Below are 18,179 nucleotides of genomic sequence, written 5' to 3'. Positions count from 1 at the left end.
TGTGGGTCACCCAAAAGAAAGTCGACTAAATGAAAAAGTACCATTTTAGCCATGCATTTTTGTGGCACAAACTTGCGAGTCTCGCGCACTAATTAAACACACTTTTTAAACACTGATTTCTAATATTTAATAAATAAACTATTTGGTACAATAAAAATATCCATAGTCAAGTTATAGTTTATGTCTTCATCTTTGCCATGTGTATATTTATTAAGTTTGTTGAAAAAGTATTTACGGGTATAAGAATGTATGTACACAAAACATAAAACTAGCAAATGCCTGAGATTTCATATGGACCCATTTCGATTTATTTACTTGTATGCAAATATTCAAATCTATGACATACATACATACATATATAGTTATTTATGGCCACTCGAACCAGCCCGCTTATTGGATCTCAAAAATCAATCAATAACCAGAGAGAACGCTTTAGGCGAGTTCCTCGACTATCTGATACCCGTTCCTCAGGTAGAGAAATTTTAATATTTTTTTGGAAATATAAAGACGTTCATAAGGACGGACATGGCCAGATCAACTCGGTAAGTAATTCTGATCAAGGATGCGTATACCTTATAGGGTAGGAAACGCTACCTGTCACATACTTTTCGACGAATCTATTATACCCATTCCCTCTACGAGTAACGGGCATAAAAATGATGGTTTATGTACATAGAGGCGTGTGCTTTTATCTTTGCATCAAACATTTGTCTTTATTTTACTAAAGCCGTTTTTGACACATTGTCTGCTTGTTTATGATTCTTTTTTATTTATTTAAAATGCTCATAAATGGCATGTACATTATTTATATGTATGTTTTATGTTAATTGTTTGACAGCGGCAAAAAGGAAAATCTGCCCAATTAGGCAGACATGAGTTGTGTTTTTTCCCTGATTATTGTTGTTGAATTTGGACTGCAGCCACCTTGAGCCTTGGGCAACAACAATTAAACAAACCAACAATTTTGCGATTTTAATTCACATTTGAATAGCGCAGCGTGTGTGTGTTTTGAGTGTGTGTGTGTGTCTCTGATTCGCTTTTTCTTTATTGCTGCGGTTTTCATAAACTTTGTTGCTGTTTCTCTGCGGTTTTTGGGTTTTTGGCACACCAAAATCGTTGAGATTCCAATGCTGAGCCAGCCGAAAACAGATTTATGAATCGCAAAAATGCCAATTTGCATACTTTATATTTAAAGTGCACATTATCAACGATTAATTATAGTTTATGAGCAGCTACTTTACTTTCGAAATTACAAACTTTTGTGTGGCGACTTTCAGGTACTTGAAGAGAAATATTTAAATATTAAGCGATATATTTAAATTATTTTACTGAATGTATGTATACTAAAGATGTGACTTAGAAATTTGACAGTTTTTCGTATGGATTCCTAAGCAAAGCAGTTTGAATAATTTATACTTATTATAGTAGTCATTACACAAAAACTACTTGTAGTACTCGGTATTTTTAAGTACAAAGTACACCACAACTGCTCAGTTATGAAAAGCCCATGTTTACAGTTTTTATGAATGTTCAACCATAACAACCATAAAAATCGTCGGCGGCTTTTACATAAAATTGTAAATGTGAAAACCCATATTCTATGATATTTTCGGATTCCAGAACAGTAAAATTCGTTTCATCTCGCCAATCCAAATAGAAAACAAATAAATATTTACTTAAAATTCCCAAAACCAGCGGGAAAATTGCGGTGATTAAAATGCCAAAACTATTTCTAATGGTGTTTGGCCAAGCAAAATAAAGCAGCAGCAAAAAAAAAAACTAAATAAGACAAAGACGTGGAAAATCGTCTGAAGAAACTTGGAAATATATATGAAATAAAATTCGCTTCGTCTGGCGGCTGTCAAAAAAGTCGACGTCGACGCTGACGTCGCAGCAGCGCTGCCGCGTTGTTAGATATGGTGACCCACTAACCTACTTTTGCTGAAAACGTGGAAGCTTTTACGTATAAACTCACACACACAGACACACACAAACACACTCACACGAATGTATGTTTCTTCTTAGTGCTTCATTTTTTTCCTTTTGATTAATATTATATAAACAAAGTGGAAATATTCAACAACGCAATCGACACAGAAACAAAAAATAAAGCAGAAGTAATGAAAATGAAAATGGACGGTTGTGTGCGTCAGGAAAGAGCAAAGTGAGCTTTTTTTTTAAACGCAAAAATGAAAACCAAAAAGCGAAAACCCAAAACCACAAACGAGAGATTCCCCACAGAAACAAAAAAAGAGAAAAAAAAACGCTTCACAAAAAAGCATACGCAATAACAATTCCCGCCTCACACGCACCGAAGCTTCCACCCATCCCCTCCCCCCACAACCCCCTTTCCCACCCACTGCATCCACCCGAAAAAACGACGAAAACTATTCAATATTGAACCTAACCCAACAAAAAACGCTGGAAACGCTGAAAACGCCACAAAAACGAAACCAAAAAAAGCTCACGCACATTGTTATTATGCCTTCCCACTCCCCACTCACTCCCTCTCTGTCTCTCTCTCTCACTATTGTTCCCGTCTCTTTCTCAGGCTTCTGTTGATATTTTTGGCAGCTTTTTCCAATGCGTAAAGGGCGAACACACACAAAAACTATACAAAAGTGCTTAAAGGTCGAGTCGCGAACTACCCTAACGTATTTATAATTAAAGGTAGATATTTATTTTACACATTCTAATCATTAATAATTGTTAGTTAAAGTTAATTTGATATTATATTATATAACAATTTATTGGTTGTAAAATATTTTACATATTGGAGACATACATATTATTATTGTTATATGTATATATTTTTTTTCTATGAAAACTTTTTTTTTTAATAAATGAAGAGTTTTTGTGAACATAAATATGTTTGTAAGCGAAAACTTCGTATAAAATATTTAATAAGTTATATAAAATCTAAAACCAATTGCTGTGTTACCAAATGTTAAATACTCAATGGAAGAGTATACACAGAAAAAAAAACTGAAACAATGAACAGTGTGAAGCATTCACGATCGTTTGCGCAATTTTGCTCATTCATCGCACGCACTTTCGTTTTTTTCGGCTTTTTGGTTTGTTTTGTATTTTGAAATACATTTTGGTTATATTTCGTTGTTGCTGTCGACCGACTACGTTTTTCCAATCAATTTCATCAATTTACGTTAAGTTTTTACATCGGTTTCGTTTTTGTCAGGGAAAGTCCCATTGTTTCCAACGCCATATGGTTGAATTTGGCATGGTTGTGAATACGAAATGTCACCCAGTACACCTATCGTGACCTATTTCGATGGTTCGAAGTTTTCAAGGGTTTTATCAATCAGCTATAAGTTTTTCATGGGTTCGGTTACGTCATTTGTTCTGATCTCACGTTTTTCCAGCGATACATGCACAGTTTATTTGATTGTTATTTTTTTTTATCCATTTCATACAGATCTTAATATTTAACGCTGAAGATAACCTAATTTAATCCACAACAGTCAGTAGGTGTTCTAGTCATTACTTACAATAATTTTTCTTCGTGTTATATATCATCTGAAAGTATGGCCCTAAGTTCTATTCCCACAACTACTTGATTGGTATATTATCCTTTTAAGCCATTCTGTGCCTATTTAATGCTAGTGCTTTACTTTTCCGTTTAGTAAATTCCCTGTACTTTCCTTACAGTTTCCGCCTTGGATAAGTAAGTCCACCCGTAGAACTTTGTGTTCCTTGGGATTTAGAGGCATATGTACTGATACGTAAGCATGCACCACCCACCGAGAACCCATTTCACCAGCCATCAGTCACACGCAGCTGTAGCCATGTACTAGATTGTACATACTTCCATAATGTATGTACATACATATATGTATGTACAATACATACACATATAGTTCAGATAGAGAGAGACAGATAGAGGCGGGCGAGCGAGAGGGGTAGAGAGAGCACTCGGCTTGAACCGATGACGGCGACGACTCTTGGTTGGTTTGGTAATCAAATCTAGGTGACCCAAATTGCACTGACCCACTTTTTAAAGGGGGGTGGCCGGGGGCGGGGGCAGGTCGGATTTGCCACCCAAAACCAAACAAGAAGCACAACTGCACCGGAATGTGTCCTTTGAGATCGAGCAACCGACTGATGCAACTTCAACTAAATTAAAGCCACAAACACACAAAAAGACACACACGCACACACTTTGTGAGTCACTTCTTAAGCCGAAATGTACAAGTGTACAAATGTAGCTGGCTGTACATTTGTAATTTGTCGGATTTTCTTTTTGCTCTTGCGATCGTTTCATATAAAACCTTTGCTTAAGCAAGTCATAAAACCAACAGCCGTTGAAATGTTTCTTTATTATTTTCGTGGCTTGTGCATTGCAATGTTAATTCAAGTGAAGGACAAACAATATGCAAGTTGACAATGGAGCGGAATGACGAATGACGAATGACAATGCGATGGTGTCAACAGCTTTGGGTTAAAGTTAAAGTTAAACGGTGTCAAAACTAATTAATTTGCTTGCCAAGTGAAGGATTTTGCAACTGACGGATTGGCTTGCAAATAATCTAAGAATTTTTACCAACTTATATGCATTCTGAACCTTGATGGTACTCTAATCTGCCATTATGTGTGGTTAGACCTTTCAAATAATTTATTTATTATTTAATAAAGGTAGCTATGTATGTAGGTGCACTCGGCACATAAACGTTAATATATAAATATTAATAAGGAGCTATGTAGATTTCGAATTACATTAAACTTTTTCCACAATTTGTACCCATTAAATACCAGTCAAATTGAATGGCTAAATCACGAAGAAAAGCATTTGTACAAAATAAATGTATTTGTACTTATGTATAAATTGATTTCGAAATCAAACGCACAAGAAGCAAAAAATAAAAACTACGCATTTTTTAAGTTGTTCGTGTGTGCGATGTGAAGACAATAAAAAAACTCATATACACGAGCACAGATAGGCCGAAAGATTATGTAAGTTCACGTGAAAAGCAACAACACGAGATACAGAGAAACAGTACTCAAATAATATACAAAATATAGAAGAGGGGGAAGGGGCAGGGGCAGAGGCTCGGAAAAGTATTTCAATGTCTGTTTTATGTTGTGTTTTTCACAGTTTTCTGTTTGCCTAGCTGCAATTATTTTTACAATGTTATGTGGCTGCCATGATCTAAATTTCCCAACTAATTATTGCGACAAAACTACAGAGGCGTACGTACGATATGCAAAATGCGTAAATGTAATTTTGGTTTTCATTTGAATTACCAATAAATAGTACAAGCAATTGCTTACAATTTAAGTTACTCAATTATTTCCAATTTAATAGAGCACCTGTACATCTTTTAACAATCTGAATTGAAGTTGTTCATTTTAATAGACAAGTAAAGTGCCTTGAAAGTATTTAAATTTAATGTAATATTTTTCGTTTATTCCTATTTAAATTAAATACCACTATTCAATTGAGCGTCACTATAATGTTGTCCAAATCTAAATACGCTCTCCATCTCGCTTTGGCCAACGGTCACAATTTCGGTCGTGTGTGCGCACGAGCGAGACAAAAACTTGGCCAAGTGCAGTAGGCCATGCAAATAGTCAAAGTGGGTCAAAAAGTGGCTATCAAAAGCTATATCAACATCAACTATGGCCGCCATTCGAACCGAAAGCTCCGTCTTCGCCTCGTTCCCTCTTCGGCTTTTTCTTCGTATGAGCAGCAGATAAGCCGAACATTATAAAAATAAATAAAGCCGAAACGCACCCCCTCCCTACCACCGTACCACCCTCCCCTCCCTCACTGGACCACAAAAATATACCAACAAATATTTCTTGTTTATTTAAATATGAGAAGAGTGACAACACGAACAACAACGAGCACAAGAAATATGGTTACATCATAGCGACATATGGCAGAGGTGTAAATTATTTGATTACAACAATTTTATTTTTATATTGGCTTGGTTTGATTATGGCATTTATTCGGGTGTTGCGATTAAACATGTCTTATTTCCATGGCCTTGCTGATTGTAGGTTTGTTCTCACGTGTTCACCCGTTTTTGAAACATGTTTTTTGGTAAATATTTATTGTGAAAGCAGAACGGAATAAAATGGCGTAATAATGGGGATAACAACATTTCATTAGACATTAAATATAACTCTAAACTATTAGGGTTTTCTAATGTCGCAACAAACAAGTCATAAACTAGCTATGCACTTTGAAACTATTATCATTTTAGAAACCTGATGTTGGGATAACTTTGATTTTAGTTTGGGTCTGGTACCAAGATAACTCAATCCTGCAGAGTAGTTTGGTTAAAACACATATACATATTAAATTTTATTAAATATGTTGCAAACTTTTTCGTTTAACTATATTTATGAACATTTCGTCTATGGCATTATGACAAAACTTGGACATAATCACTTTATGGGTTGGGGATTTTTTAGGAATTTCGTTTTTTTGGTTGTGTAAAATTAATAGAATATTTTAAACGAAAATTACAACAGCGGTTTCCAGAGCGATGACACACTCTCAAGTGATAAGCCTTTCCAACGCGATTTCAGCATTTGAAAGCATTTTTACAACTACAGGAAAATCATAAATAACCATAATTGCTGCATAAGCAAAAATCAGCCAAGACCTGCCGCAACATTTTCAAAAAAAAGCAACGCCAGCGAAAAGTACGTAAATAAATATGCAAATAAAAGTATATGTAAGCGAAAACAGGAACAAGAAAGGAAGTGTAAACAGAAAGAGCAATCGGCGACAAAAATGTTTTTTTTGAGTTAAATACAATAAAAATTGAAAGAGGAATGAGGAAAAATGTGACAACTGCGATAAGGTGGCAGTGATAAGAGCAAATTGTTATTTTTCACTTCTGCCCAGCGAGCTTATCTGTAAAAAGTGCGTTTGGTGTGCCATTTACCTAAACTGCAAGCAGTTGTTCTCGTTTCGCAGTTGCTGATTTTCTCTGCTTGTGTTTCATTTTCCGCTTCTGCTGTTTTCATTTTTCCTTTCCTTTCCGAATTTCGTATTTTTCCTCTTTTCTTATTTTCCTCGTGTGAGCTTTATGGCAAAAAGCTCACATGAGTTCTATTTTATTTTTTGTTTAGTTTGCATTGCCCTGCATGCTGCTCCCCAAAAGCTTTACCACTTTTTTTATGGCGCGTGGGTATTTTTTTATATTTTCTGTATCTGTTTCTGTTTCTGATTCGAAATCTGTATCTTTTCATCTGCATCTTGTTTTAGAGGATCGTTCAGGTTCCCGTTTGTTTGCTCGCTTTTTTTTTGCAGTTGGCGCCAGCCACTCAACTATGCACACACAAACAGACACAGACGTAGAGCCAGAATGCACACACACATGTGCAAACTGCAAAAGCTCCCGTCGACCGGCAAAAGCTCCACCATTTGCCCTAGTATGCGGTTTCTTTATCTACGCCCATGTGTGCGTGCATGTGTGTGTGCGGAGGAGTGCGATTGTATTTGCGAGTCTGCCGCCTGCAGAGCAAATTTTAACATTTTTTTTTCCAGAATAAACTATTGCGCGTGTAGTTGTGACTGGAAGATTAAAAAAAATCGTTCAGCTCAGACGATTTCTGAATGCGCTACGTGTGGGGTCGGTGAAAGGAAATGGCGAAGGAGGAGGATGCAAGAGGAGAAAGACGCAAAAACAGACAGGAACTTACTCAAAACAAAGAGTTACTACTCTAACCTGTCGTTTTGATTGGAACTGAATATAAATCAACACATTTTAATTTGTTTGGTTTGACGCATTTTTGTGTCGTAGCACAATTCCTTAAAAGGGAAATAAATAAATTGCTTTCTTAACGCAGAATATTATGTTTTTGTACCATAAACTAGTTCGTTGCATGTCTAAATTTACTCAAAAGTATTATTTTTTAGAATTACTACTTCCAAGCAAATAAACTAGCTTGAAAGCTATTTACTTTTTATGTTATTAATTTATATTTGCATACAAATTACATGTTGCGATTTCTTACAATGTCTGCAGTATTAAAACCTAATTAACGTGGAACGTTATTTAATTGAATATTTCCTATGTTGAATTTGTAATCGTTTATTAATAAGACAATCATTTTAAATCATTTAATTGAATATTTCCCGTAATTAAAAAGAAATTTCGTTCACCTTTTCAGATTTCCAACAAAACGTTATATTTCCAAATCATAATCAATTTATTTGATCAATTAAATGCACTGATAGTTCTACAAATAATTCCGTTTCGAATCTATCAATGCTACGAGTTAAAATCAGGTTAAGTGTACTCTCTACCTTTTCGCCACATAATTACTAATTGATAACCTATCAGTGAAGCTGACACATGACGTATACGTAACAAAAAAAAGCCGACATTACGTATACGCCGCGATAAGCAAAGATAAGAGCCGAGTTGTACCAGTATCTCTGCAATGCAATGCCCACTTTTGCCCGATACGAATGCTCATGGTAAGTGTAACAGCGCAATTTCAAGAAGAGAGAGGCGATAGTAGGGTTTGTTCACTATTGAACTGGTTACAGAGCCAATAAATATGGCAGTAAATTACCCTTTGATGATAATAAAACAAACAAACTTACATAAAACTCAGATAAAATGCAATTGGCAAACTTAAAAATTAGCTTTAAAAATTAAACTGATTAAAAACATATTAAATAGCTTAGGTTATATAAGAGTAACACGACGAACTTAAACTATTTATTCATATTTATTCCAAGAAATTACAGAAGTACTATATTAATAATGATTTTTATTTTGCTCTAAAGCTACGCTACGTATTTGGTAATATAAAAACCGAACAAGCACATGAAGCATACGAAACTAAAATGTCATAAATTAAATTACAAATGTGCAACCCCGAAGAAAAATAACAATTAAATAAATAAATGCAAAGAAAATAGAATGCAACTAGGTCAGGGTGCAAGTGCGAGCGAGATGCACGGCCGGATGAGCGAGGGAGATGCCGAGAGCAGATGAGAATCGGCTTGTGCAGCGCGCAGTAAGGAAAAATCAATGCGCATTCTCTGTTCGTTTTCCCAACCTCTCACACTCTTTCTCTCTCGCGCCGATTGCATCTCTCGCTGCACAAATCCCACCCATTCGCCACCCATTTGGCATTGCAAAATTAGTGCAAAGCAGCGCTGCAGGCGTCGGCAGAATCGCAAACATCGAATGTGGCACAGGGTCAACTGGCGACCCATTAGCACACTTTTCCAACGGGCGGGGGGTGGTGGGTGCCGGGTGGTGAAGGGGCAGTGGCAGTTTGACTGTATGACTATATGACTGTATGCCGGCCTATAGGAGCCAGACGCCCCAGACATTGCGAGAGTGCGAGACTCACTCTCAATGACATTTGCCTTTTTTCCGAGCTAAGGTTAACAACAATAAAATAAAATGAAATAATAAAATGGTCAACGCGACGCAGTAACAATAACAATAACAATAGCAGCATTACAACGCAACACGTTTGCCACTTGCATCATCGAACAAATGGAAAATGTTGCACCAACAATGGATGATAATTTTATGAGCTAGTCGCTCAAGATTAGCGGCATGCATATATACAAAAAGAATTTGGACCGCCAGGAAATTATGCAGCCACGAAAATCTTTAAAAATCATATGGCTTTGTAGGTTCGGTTTGAAGTTAGCCACTATTATTTCGCCAGAAACAAAATATATTATTAAGTGTAATAAAGGTTTAACTGCCACAAAGAGAATGCCATAGTTAAATTTCATACCAGAGCTACAGATTAAAACATTGCTGTTACATAATGATTTCTTGCTTAGGAAAATTTAAAAGCAATTTATTTGCCAATACAAAACATCACACCTTGCCACAAAAGTAAACTTGAAAAGATATAAGTGCAGCTCCCTATTTTAAATCGAAAACCCTGAAGGGTGCAACGATCCTAAGAACAATTAAAACTAGCACCCTGATTACTAATAGTTCAACAAAACAAACAGAGGTTTCATTCAAAGAAAAACACTCCTGCGAAATCCGACTAATAACCCAATTACTATGCACTTAGTTAAACAATTTGCAAACAAAACAAAGTGCCCACCCCCTCGGAAACTCCCCCTCCCCTCTGATTGCCTGTTCTAATTGCTTGCATTATCATTATTATTGCTCAATTGTTGCAATTGAATGCCTCGGTCTTTGTTTTTGTGTTCTTAAGGGCACAAACGGCACTACGAAGCTAAACTTGATATTTTTCAATGTTCCATCCTTGATTGCAGTTGCAAGATTTCTGTTTTCGGTTCGCTGATCGCTTGACTAAGCCTTATTGTTCGTCTATCGGGGTGTTTAGTTAAGTTTAGTTGAGTTTAGCTTAGTTTGGTTTGGGTTCAATTACCAATTTGCGGTTTGACTTGCCAATGGCAACGAATCGTGAGAAAGAATTAGAATTCCACGCAGGTGTGAATGGCCAATGTGGAGGATAGAATGCGAGGGATTTATCGACTTGCTTCACTTAATTGCTCACTAATTGCAAATAGAACCAGACAATTGGCCATTAGGCCGTGTTTATTTTAAGGGAATTACCCAGAACCGTTTAGAACTCGATAATTCATTTGTGTCCGACTTAATCATTGAATACAAACGAAGAACCTTCAAAGAATGGCTTACCATGATCTTTTCTTATTGAATTACAATAGCTCAATAGTTACAAATAAATTAATACTTAAAATATATTTTAAATGTAAAATCATATAGTACTTTAATGACAACATTTTACGTTTGTACTACTAAATGAATAGTTCAAAATAAAATGTTTAGTTCGCTATAATTAAGTTAAAATTTTCCAATTCCAATCAGCTTTTGCCTGTTTTACTATTGCACCCCTTTTACGAGCTTAAAGAGCATTTTAAATCAAAGTGAAACCAGGTCAGCGTGTTTTTGCCACCTATAAATCTTTAAACTCTTCCCAATGCCAAACATTCGCCCATTTGCACCAAATCCTTTTTCAAAGTCATGCCACAAAGCGACCTGAAGGCCGCAGCTTAAATCAGACTTGGCAGACATTATTTGCATATAGAGCGACCTTGAGCACCCAAGGATTCTCCGGGGGGTGGAGGTGGGCGTGTCCTTGGGACTCAGCCCGCTAGAACGGCGACAGCCTTCGCATCCATCCAAGGACCTTGAAACGCATGCAACGCTAGAACAACCAGTGCACACATAGTACAACATACTCGTATGTATGCGTACTATCCATATGCTATATGCAGTCAATGTCGTGCCCCAATTTGTCGCCGCTTTTTGCGTCTTTTTGCGCATTTTTCAAAATGCAACAAGCTGCTAGCTGACTTTGACCCATTTAAATCCTTTGAGGTGAGCATAGACGCACGCCAGCGACGCCGGTGCGGCACGGTACGGCGCAGAGGGGAGCGGTGCGGTGCGGTGCGGCACGGCGCAATCTGTGTCAATGTCAGCCGGCGTTGCGGGCGGCGGCGTCGTCGTCGTCGGCAAATAAAACCAACTGAGGCAGAACCGCGCCACCGACAAACGCAGCCGCAACAACAGATGCACACAGAAAAAAGGCCCACAAAGTTCCCGATTATCAATGAGCAATTTAGAAGAAGAGTCTAATAAAAATATCCATCCTGGCCATTTATGTACATTTGAAGAATTATTTTGCATAATTCACTGGATTATAAATATAACAGTGCAGCTGATGTATCGTCTATCGCTAGGATATAAGAGATATTTGGGATAGATTTTATAAGCGAATCTCCGAATAGTTAAATGGGTTCTGGTTTGAAAAAAATAAGGGGATTACGATAGTTTGAGTTATGAAAAAGATACTAGATTGGTTTATTAATTTTATCCAAAGAACTAGAGCTTTGGTTTATGAGCATTAAAACCATATTATTTTAACCCAAAATAATATGTTACTCTTTGAAAATGTCTCATTTAAATTTAATGGGTAATGGTCAAGTTAACTATATATTTTAATGTGCATTTTTATAACGTAAACATAATTCTTAATTTATGTGCAATGCATTCATGAAATGTGAATTTTTGTAAAAGATCGTACAAGATTGTATAATTTTCCTGGGGGCAGTCTTTGGCGTTTACTCAGTTTCAAGAACCAATTTCTCTCACTGTAGAGAGTGTGCAATGGAGAGCGAAAGAGAGGTAGCGAGCGCACGCGACTGGCTCCGCCGACTGCGACGCCGGCTGCGCTGCGGCTGATGCACACAATGACCTTCAAATTTCTATGCAATTTCGCTTTTTGTTATTGTCTCGCATCCTTGGGCCCAATCTCCAATATTAGAAAACGCAAGCGAGCGCAAAAGCGATTCGTTTGCGCTTGACCCAAATTCTAATGCCCCGGCGACCTTGCTCCATTTTGCCTCTCTTTCTAAGGATGAAACGCAAGCAGTTGGCGACTTTAAGCTGCACTTGGGGGGTTTCCCGCCCCAAGGTCGCCATTGCCAAGCGGGTGAATCGAGTGACTCTGGAAGGGAAAGGGGCTGCAAGATGCGTTGCAATGCATCTGACATTGCCGAATGTCAATAAAGTTAATTTAAAAATGCAAGGGCCCTATCATGCCACCAAGTGCCGTGTAAAACAAACAAAGAGGTTGACAAAAAACAAACAACCTTACATATGTACATACATATGTACATACAGTGTCTGTAATGTTTGCTCATTCATCATCGCCATTTGGCAGGCGTCTGTCTCAGTTTGCCCATTTAATTGCTATTCACGCATCGACAAATGTATCGCGCGAATTTTTCTTCATTTGCATTTTACAGATACTCTTTGGGCGAACGAGGAGATACCTATTCGACGGTCGAGACCGAAATATAGTATTTAATAATTCAATAATAAAGTTGTTTAATTTCTAATGCTATGAAATTGCCTAAATTTAATTACAGACACCTTTTTTATAAATGGTACATCTTATTTTCAGACAACAAAGTTGAATACTTAATAGAGGTTAATATATTGCATTGCCAAAGGGATGATAAACATGCAATGCACATTTAAAAATAAGTACAAAGCAGCATTGAAGAGCATTTTAATTTCGGCTTTCCCGAAAACATCACCCGAAAGTAGGTTAGTTGCATTTTTATAGACATTTCAAATGGATTTTTATGGCTGCATCCGACGCCAGACCCCACAAAACATGGAGCTAAGTGCGAGGCCAACAGAGCGAAGGAGGGGGAACTTTGGGGAGGGGTGCTCCGTGCACATTTAAACTTAGCATTGCACTTGGCACACTAAGATTTAAGACGACCGTCCGGCCGGCCCAGTGAAAAACCGCCGGGCGGGACCGCCAAGTAATGACAGGTTAGTGAAAACTTCAAGGTCTGAGTCAATTTAAATTGAATGTGTAAAATGTAATAAATGTCAGTTGCAATGCGTGTGAATATAATCGCATTTTAATTGGGCGGATTGGTAGCATGTACGCTAAAGTTGCGTCTATTACACACCCATTTGTTTATCAAAAAATATATATATTTGGTAATAAAATGTAAAATTTATTTATCTTGCATTCGACCGTTTTAATTATATATATTTATATCTGCTAATGGTACATATACTGTGTAATATTGTAGTTTCGTTTTATCATTATTATTATATATTATTTATTTACTTTCATTACATTTTATTGATTTATGTATTTCAGCATTTATCACGTTAGTTATTGGTAAAATGCAGTTTCATGATTAGTTTGATTATATTTGATTTTCAATTAGATTATTTTGATTATCTGAGAATTGGTTTTGCGTGGTTTTTCGTTGATTATGTTATTAGTTTGCCATTTTCTTATTTGTTTTTTTTCACTTGCAGCTCCATTTTCACTTATGCAGCAACATCAGAATATTGCCAAACAATGTGCCATTCAAATTAAGAGGACTTTTGGGAAGAACGAAAATGATTCAAAAGAAAAGAGGGACTTACCTCCGTTATCGTCGATTTCCAGGCCGAACTCATCCTCGGACATGGACTCATCGTCGCTGCTGAGATTGGAGCCACTGTGGTTGCCGCTCTGCATGTGATGCTGCTGCTGCTGCGGATGCGGATGCTGCTGCGGAGTGGTGCTGGCACTGCTAGTGTGGTTGCTGTTGGGAGACGCTGCTCGCGGAGCACAGGAGCTGGCGGCCAGCTCCTCAATACTGTGCAATGAGCTCCTCGTCGGATTGGCAGTGCTGTTCATGGATGTGGTCGTCGTGGGCGTTGCCGTGGCTATTGTGCTTGCACTCGATCCCGATCCCGATCCTGACCCCGATCCGGATCCCGATCCAGAGCCTGTCCCTGCGGTGGTAGTGGTGCTAATGTGGCTATCATCCTTGCCCACCTGCACCTCAAAGTCCAGCAATTGGGCCGTTGTGGAGGACAGGAAGTTGCTGGTGGAAACGGAAGTCGAGGAATTGACTTCAAGTGGCTTCAATTGATGGTATTCGACAGTCGGCACAATTATGCTGCTGTTGCTGCCATTGTTTTCGGGATTCTTTTGCAACAGGGCGGGATCAATGCACTCGTTGCCACTGCGATGGGTGGGAAATAGAATATTGGCAAACGATGGCATCGTCACAGATTCGATGATCACCGAACCGCCGTTCGGATGCCGTACTGCCTTAGCCTCCACGTTGTTGTTGTTAGTGTTATTATTGTTATTGTTGGTGTTGTTGTTATTATTATTGTTGTTGGTAGTGGTAGTTGTTGTTGCTGCTGTCGCAGTGCCCATTAGAGTCATATTGCTATTGCTGTGGGGATTCGGACTGGCCACAAAGAAGCGATCGCACAAGCCGCTCAAGGAGATGCCTCCATCCAGTTGACTGCCATCGATCGTCTGCAATGAACTGAAGTTATCGGCATTGGCCGATGTGGTTGCCGCTTCAACTGCTGCTGCTGCTGCCGCTGCTGCAGGTCCTATTGTTGCAGTGGCATCCTTCTGTTGCAACTGCAAGTGCGAATAGAATGGCAGCATGGGCGAACTGCCAGCGGCCAGCATTTGATCCTTGTGATGATGCGGCATTATGATGAGTTGCTGCTGCTGCTGATGTGGATGTTGCTGCTGATGCTGATGTTGCTGCTGATGTTGTTGCTGATGTTGCAGGTGGTGATGATTGCTGGTAGCTTCTGTTGCATAATTGGTGTTGCTGCTCTCCGCCAGCATAGGTACATTGAAGGTATCCATTTTATTAATAATATAATTTAACTTTTTTTGTACGTTTCGTTGTGATGTGTGGGATTTCTTTTGTTGATTCGTAATGGCAGGTAACGATAGTAGTTGTAAGTTTATAATTGCTTTAAAGACCTGCAAAACGTAATAAAGGATTATTAATAATCAAAAACGAATTCTAAGCGTTTTAAAGCTTTTAAACAAAATATTAATCCTTCCTAGTAATAAGTATTAGTTTTCAGGAAGTAGGACAAGGATTTTAAAGGCCTAGGTTAATGCAAGGTCAGGTTGAAGGTCGGGTCGCAGGGAATGTGGGCCAAGGAGAGGCCTAATGGTACCTGAAGCAGGCCAAGGTCAACTCTCTGTGGGGAGAGAAAGCTTTCAAAGCTTTTTCTGTACCATTTTATTATCCATCCAATTTGTTATGTTTTATTTCATTTTTGTAGTTATTTTACTCCTCAATAATTGTTTAACCCATTTAACTGAAGTGTATCGCTGGTAGACCTTTGGAATTCTTAAACTTTTTTTTATCAATATCAATGTATTTTCGCTAATAAACCAACATATATTTATAAAGAAGTTTAAAAATAACAAATTTTTTGAACAAGGATAAATATATCAACAACAAAAGCTTGCATTGCGTCCCCTTAAAATTCCATTTTTTGTTCAAGTAACTACAACCCATTCAAAATTAACACACTAAATTGTTTTTTCCCCCGTTTACAATAATTTTCCAGTTCGCGAAACAGACAACTGGAAAGATTCCCCCATTTTTTAAACCCTGTGTTACCCTTTTTAACGATACTTTAATTAACTTCACTCGACTTCAAGCTCTTCACTTTTCGTAGTTGAATCTCACCAACCCTCGTGTAATCCACGGAAAAAAATTAATACTAAAATTGATATTAACTTGCTTTTTAATATTTGAATAGAAAATAATCGAATACAACATTTAAATAGAGAAAACCTATAAACCGGTTGAGCATTTTAAAAGATATATTTTAGTTAATAAACCAGATGTTAAACAATTATTATGAATTAAACAGATAAAATCTAAATTTTCTTTTCAAAATAACATTGTTTATGAATGCTTTTTAAATCGATATCATGTCCGAAATGATATTTCTTTCTGTGCGCTTATTTTTCCATTAAAGTTGGTAAATACAACAAAATAAAGCTCACCCAACTAGACAAAAGGAATAAAGGGGGTTTTTGGGGGTAGAAGGGGAGCGAAAGGAAGTCAAGCAGTGGGGAGAATCGAGAATTTACCTTTCATGCAGCTGACGTCGTTGTTTTTCCTTTTGTAGCTTTGTGTGTTGCGCATGCGCCCGGTTTCCATGAATTCCAAGACGAAGATCGCGGAAGAAGAACAAGAAGAGCTGGAAGCTGTCCGTCTCTCTCTTTTTCCGTCCCGTCTCGTCACGTCACGTCGCTTCCCCTCTCTCTTTTTATGTATACAAAAACCAGTTGGAAGCGAAAGCAAAAGTTCTATTATTATGTGTTGGTCTTCTTGTTGTTTCTGTTGCTGCTGCACCTCTCTTTCTCTCTCGCTGTCTCTGTCCCGCTCTCAGTGTGGGAATTCGCATGTGTGGAGAACGGAACGCGAATTTATAATTCGCAAAACAAAGCTTGTGTCTGATTCATTTCGCCGATCGTAGTTGCTGTTGCTGCTGTTGTTGCTTTTGTTGTTGCTATTTCTCCGGATCGCATCGCTCTTCGTCTCGTTCTCTCTGGCTCTCGCTCTCCGAAAGCTCTTTTAGCATATTTCAGAACACGCACACACACGCGACGCCAAACGCATTTGGCAATTTATTTTTATTTTTTTTTTAAATTTATTTCTTTTATTTATTTTGCATTTATTGCCATTTACTCTGCCTCTATTCTCGGTGATTTCCTCTTCCCGATTTCGAACGCACACCAAGAACTTCTTGCACAATCGTCGCACCCGCGCAACAAGCGAAAGCTCTCAGAAACAACAACTATAAATTGCAATTCCTGCTACACACACGCACACACTAACACGCTCGCACCGCACATATGTATATACACATATGTACTGGGGTTCCACTGGGCATTCTGTGTTGTTGTTTTTCCGCTTGGCTTTTGCTAATTTTGCCTTGTTTTTTGCCTCTGCTCCAATTCTATGACACAACGCTATCTTCCCACTTTGTGTTAATTTTTATACAAAATTGCACACCGAAATTAGGGTTTGGCGAACGGAAAGGCGATGACGAGAGCGACGGGTGGAAGCCAGAACACACTCCCGTTATGGACGCATCGGAAATATTAAATATATACGTATGTACACACACATAATTAACGCCAGAGTTCTTCTCCTTTCCGCTTTTGTTTACTTTCACTCTCACTTTCTTGGCTATCACTCGCTTTCAGCTATTGTTTATTCGCTGGCTTCACTTTTTCGGGAAAAACTATTCCGCACGCAAAAATTAGGTCTCGAGCGAAATTAGGTCGAACTCGAACGGGAACACAACACACAGTAAAAAGTTGTTGGCGTAGGTAGAAGAAGACCGAAAGCCCTCGCGCACACACACACACGCACACACATGCGCGGTCGGGATAGTGTTGGATCTCCGGAGTGAAGAGCGGGGCCAAGGACAGAGAGGCAGCATTCTTGGCCTTTAAAAAATCATTTGAAGAACAAGGACGGCAATCATATGAAAACCTGAAAGCTTTTAGCTGAAAGCACTCACATGCACGCACACCCGCGCTCAGCACACAGCTCTTGTGGCGAGCTTTTGTGGGCGACATCTGCCGGAACCTATCGCCAAATTATCGATAGGTCGTAATTTCGAATCTGAGGCGGTTTCTCAATGCCAATGATGCAATCAATATTATTTTAGAAATATGTTTTATTACATGATAAGCAACAATTAAAATACTCAAAAGTATACGTAATTTATCCAGTCTAATGAATTACGAATTGCATAATTGACACGTATTATAAATCCATTTAACCATGAAAAAATAAAATAATTGAACTACCAATAAATAATTGTATTATCTGAAAATCATGTGCA

The 18,179-nt window shown here is 38.1% G+C and overlaps 1 protein-coding gene across 1 annotated transcript in view; it reads right to left on the bottom strand.

The window, feature by feature from the left end:
* LOC122618230 (nuclear hormone receptor FTZ-F1) overlaps positions 1–17,751 on the bottom strand; it is a 42,575-nt gene extending 24,824 nt beyond the window's left edge. Inside the window, exons 1-2 of the mRNA XM_043794500.1 lie at positions 16,411–17,751; positions 13,917–15,276 (exon numbers count right to left, since the gene is read on the bottom strand). Of these exons, the coding sequence (XP_043650435.1) occupies positions 13,917–15,156 (1,240 nt within the window). The 5' untranslated portion in view covers positions 15,157–15,276; positions 16,411–17,751. The remainder of the gene's footprint in view (positions 1–13,916; positions 15,277–16,410) is intronic.
* Between the last annotated feature and the right edge of the window lie 428 nt (positions 17,752–18,179).

This window comes from Drosophila teissieri, chromosome 3L, assembly GCF_016746235.2.
Source record: "Drosophila teissieri strain GT53w chromosome 3L, Prin_Dtei_1.1, whole genome shotgun sequence".
Classification (NCBI taxonomy): domain Eukaryota; kingdom Metazoa; phylum Arthropoda; class Insecta; order Diptera; family Drosophilidae; genus Drosophila; species Drosophila teissieri.
This window is presented reverse-complemented; position numbering and strand designations above follow the sequence as displayed.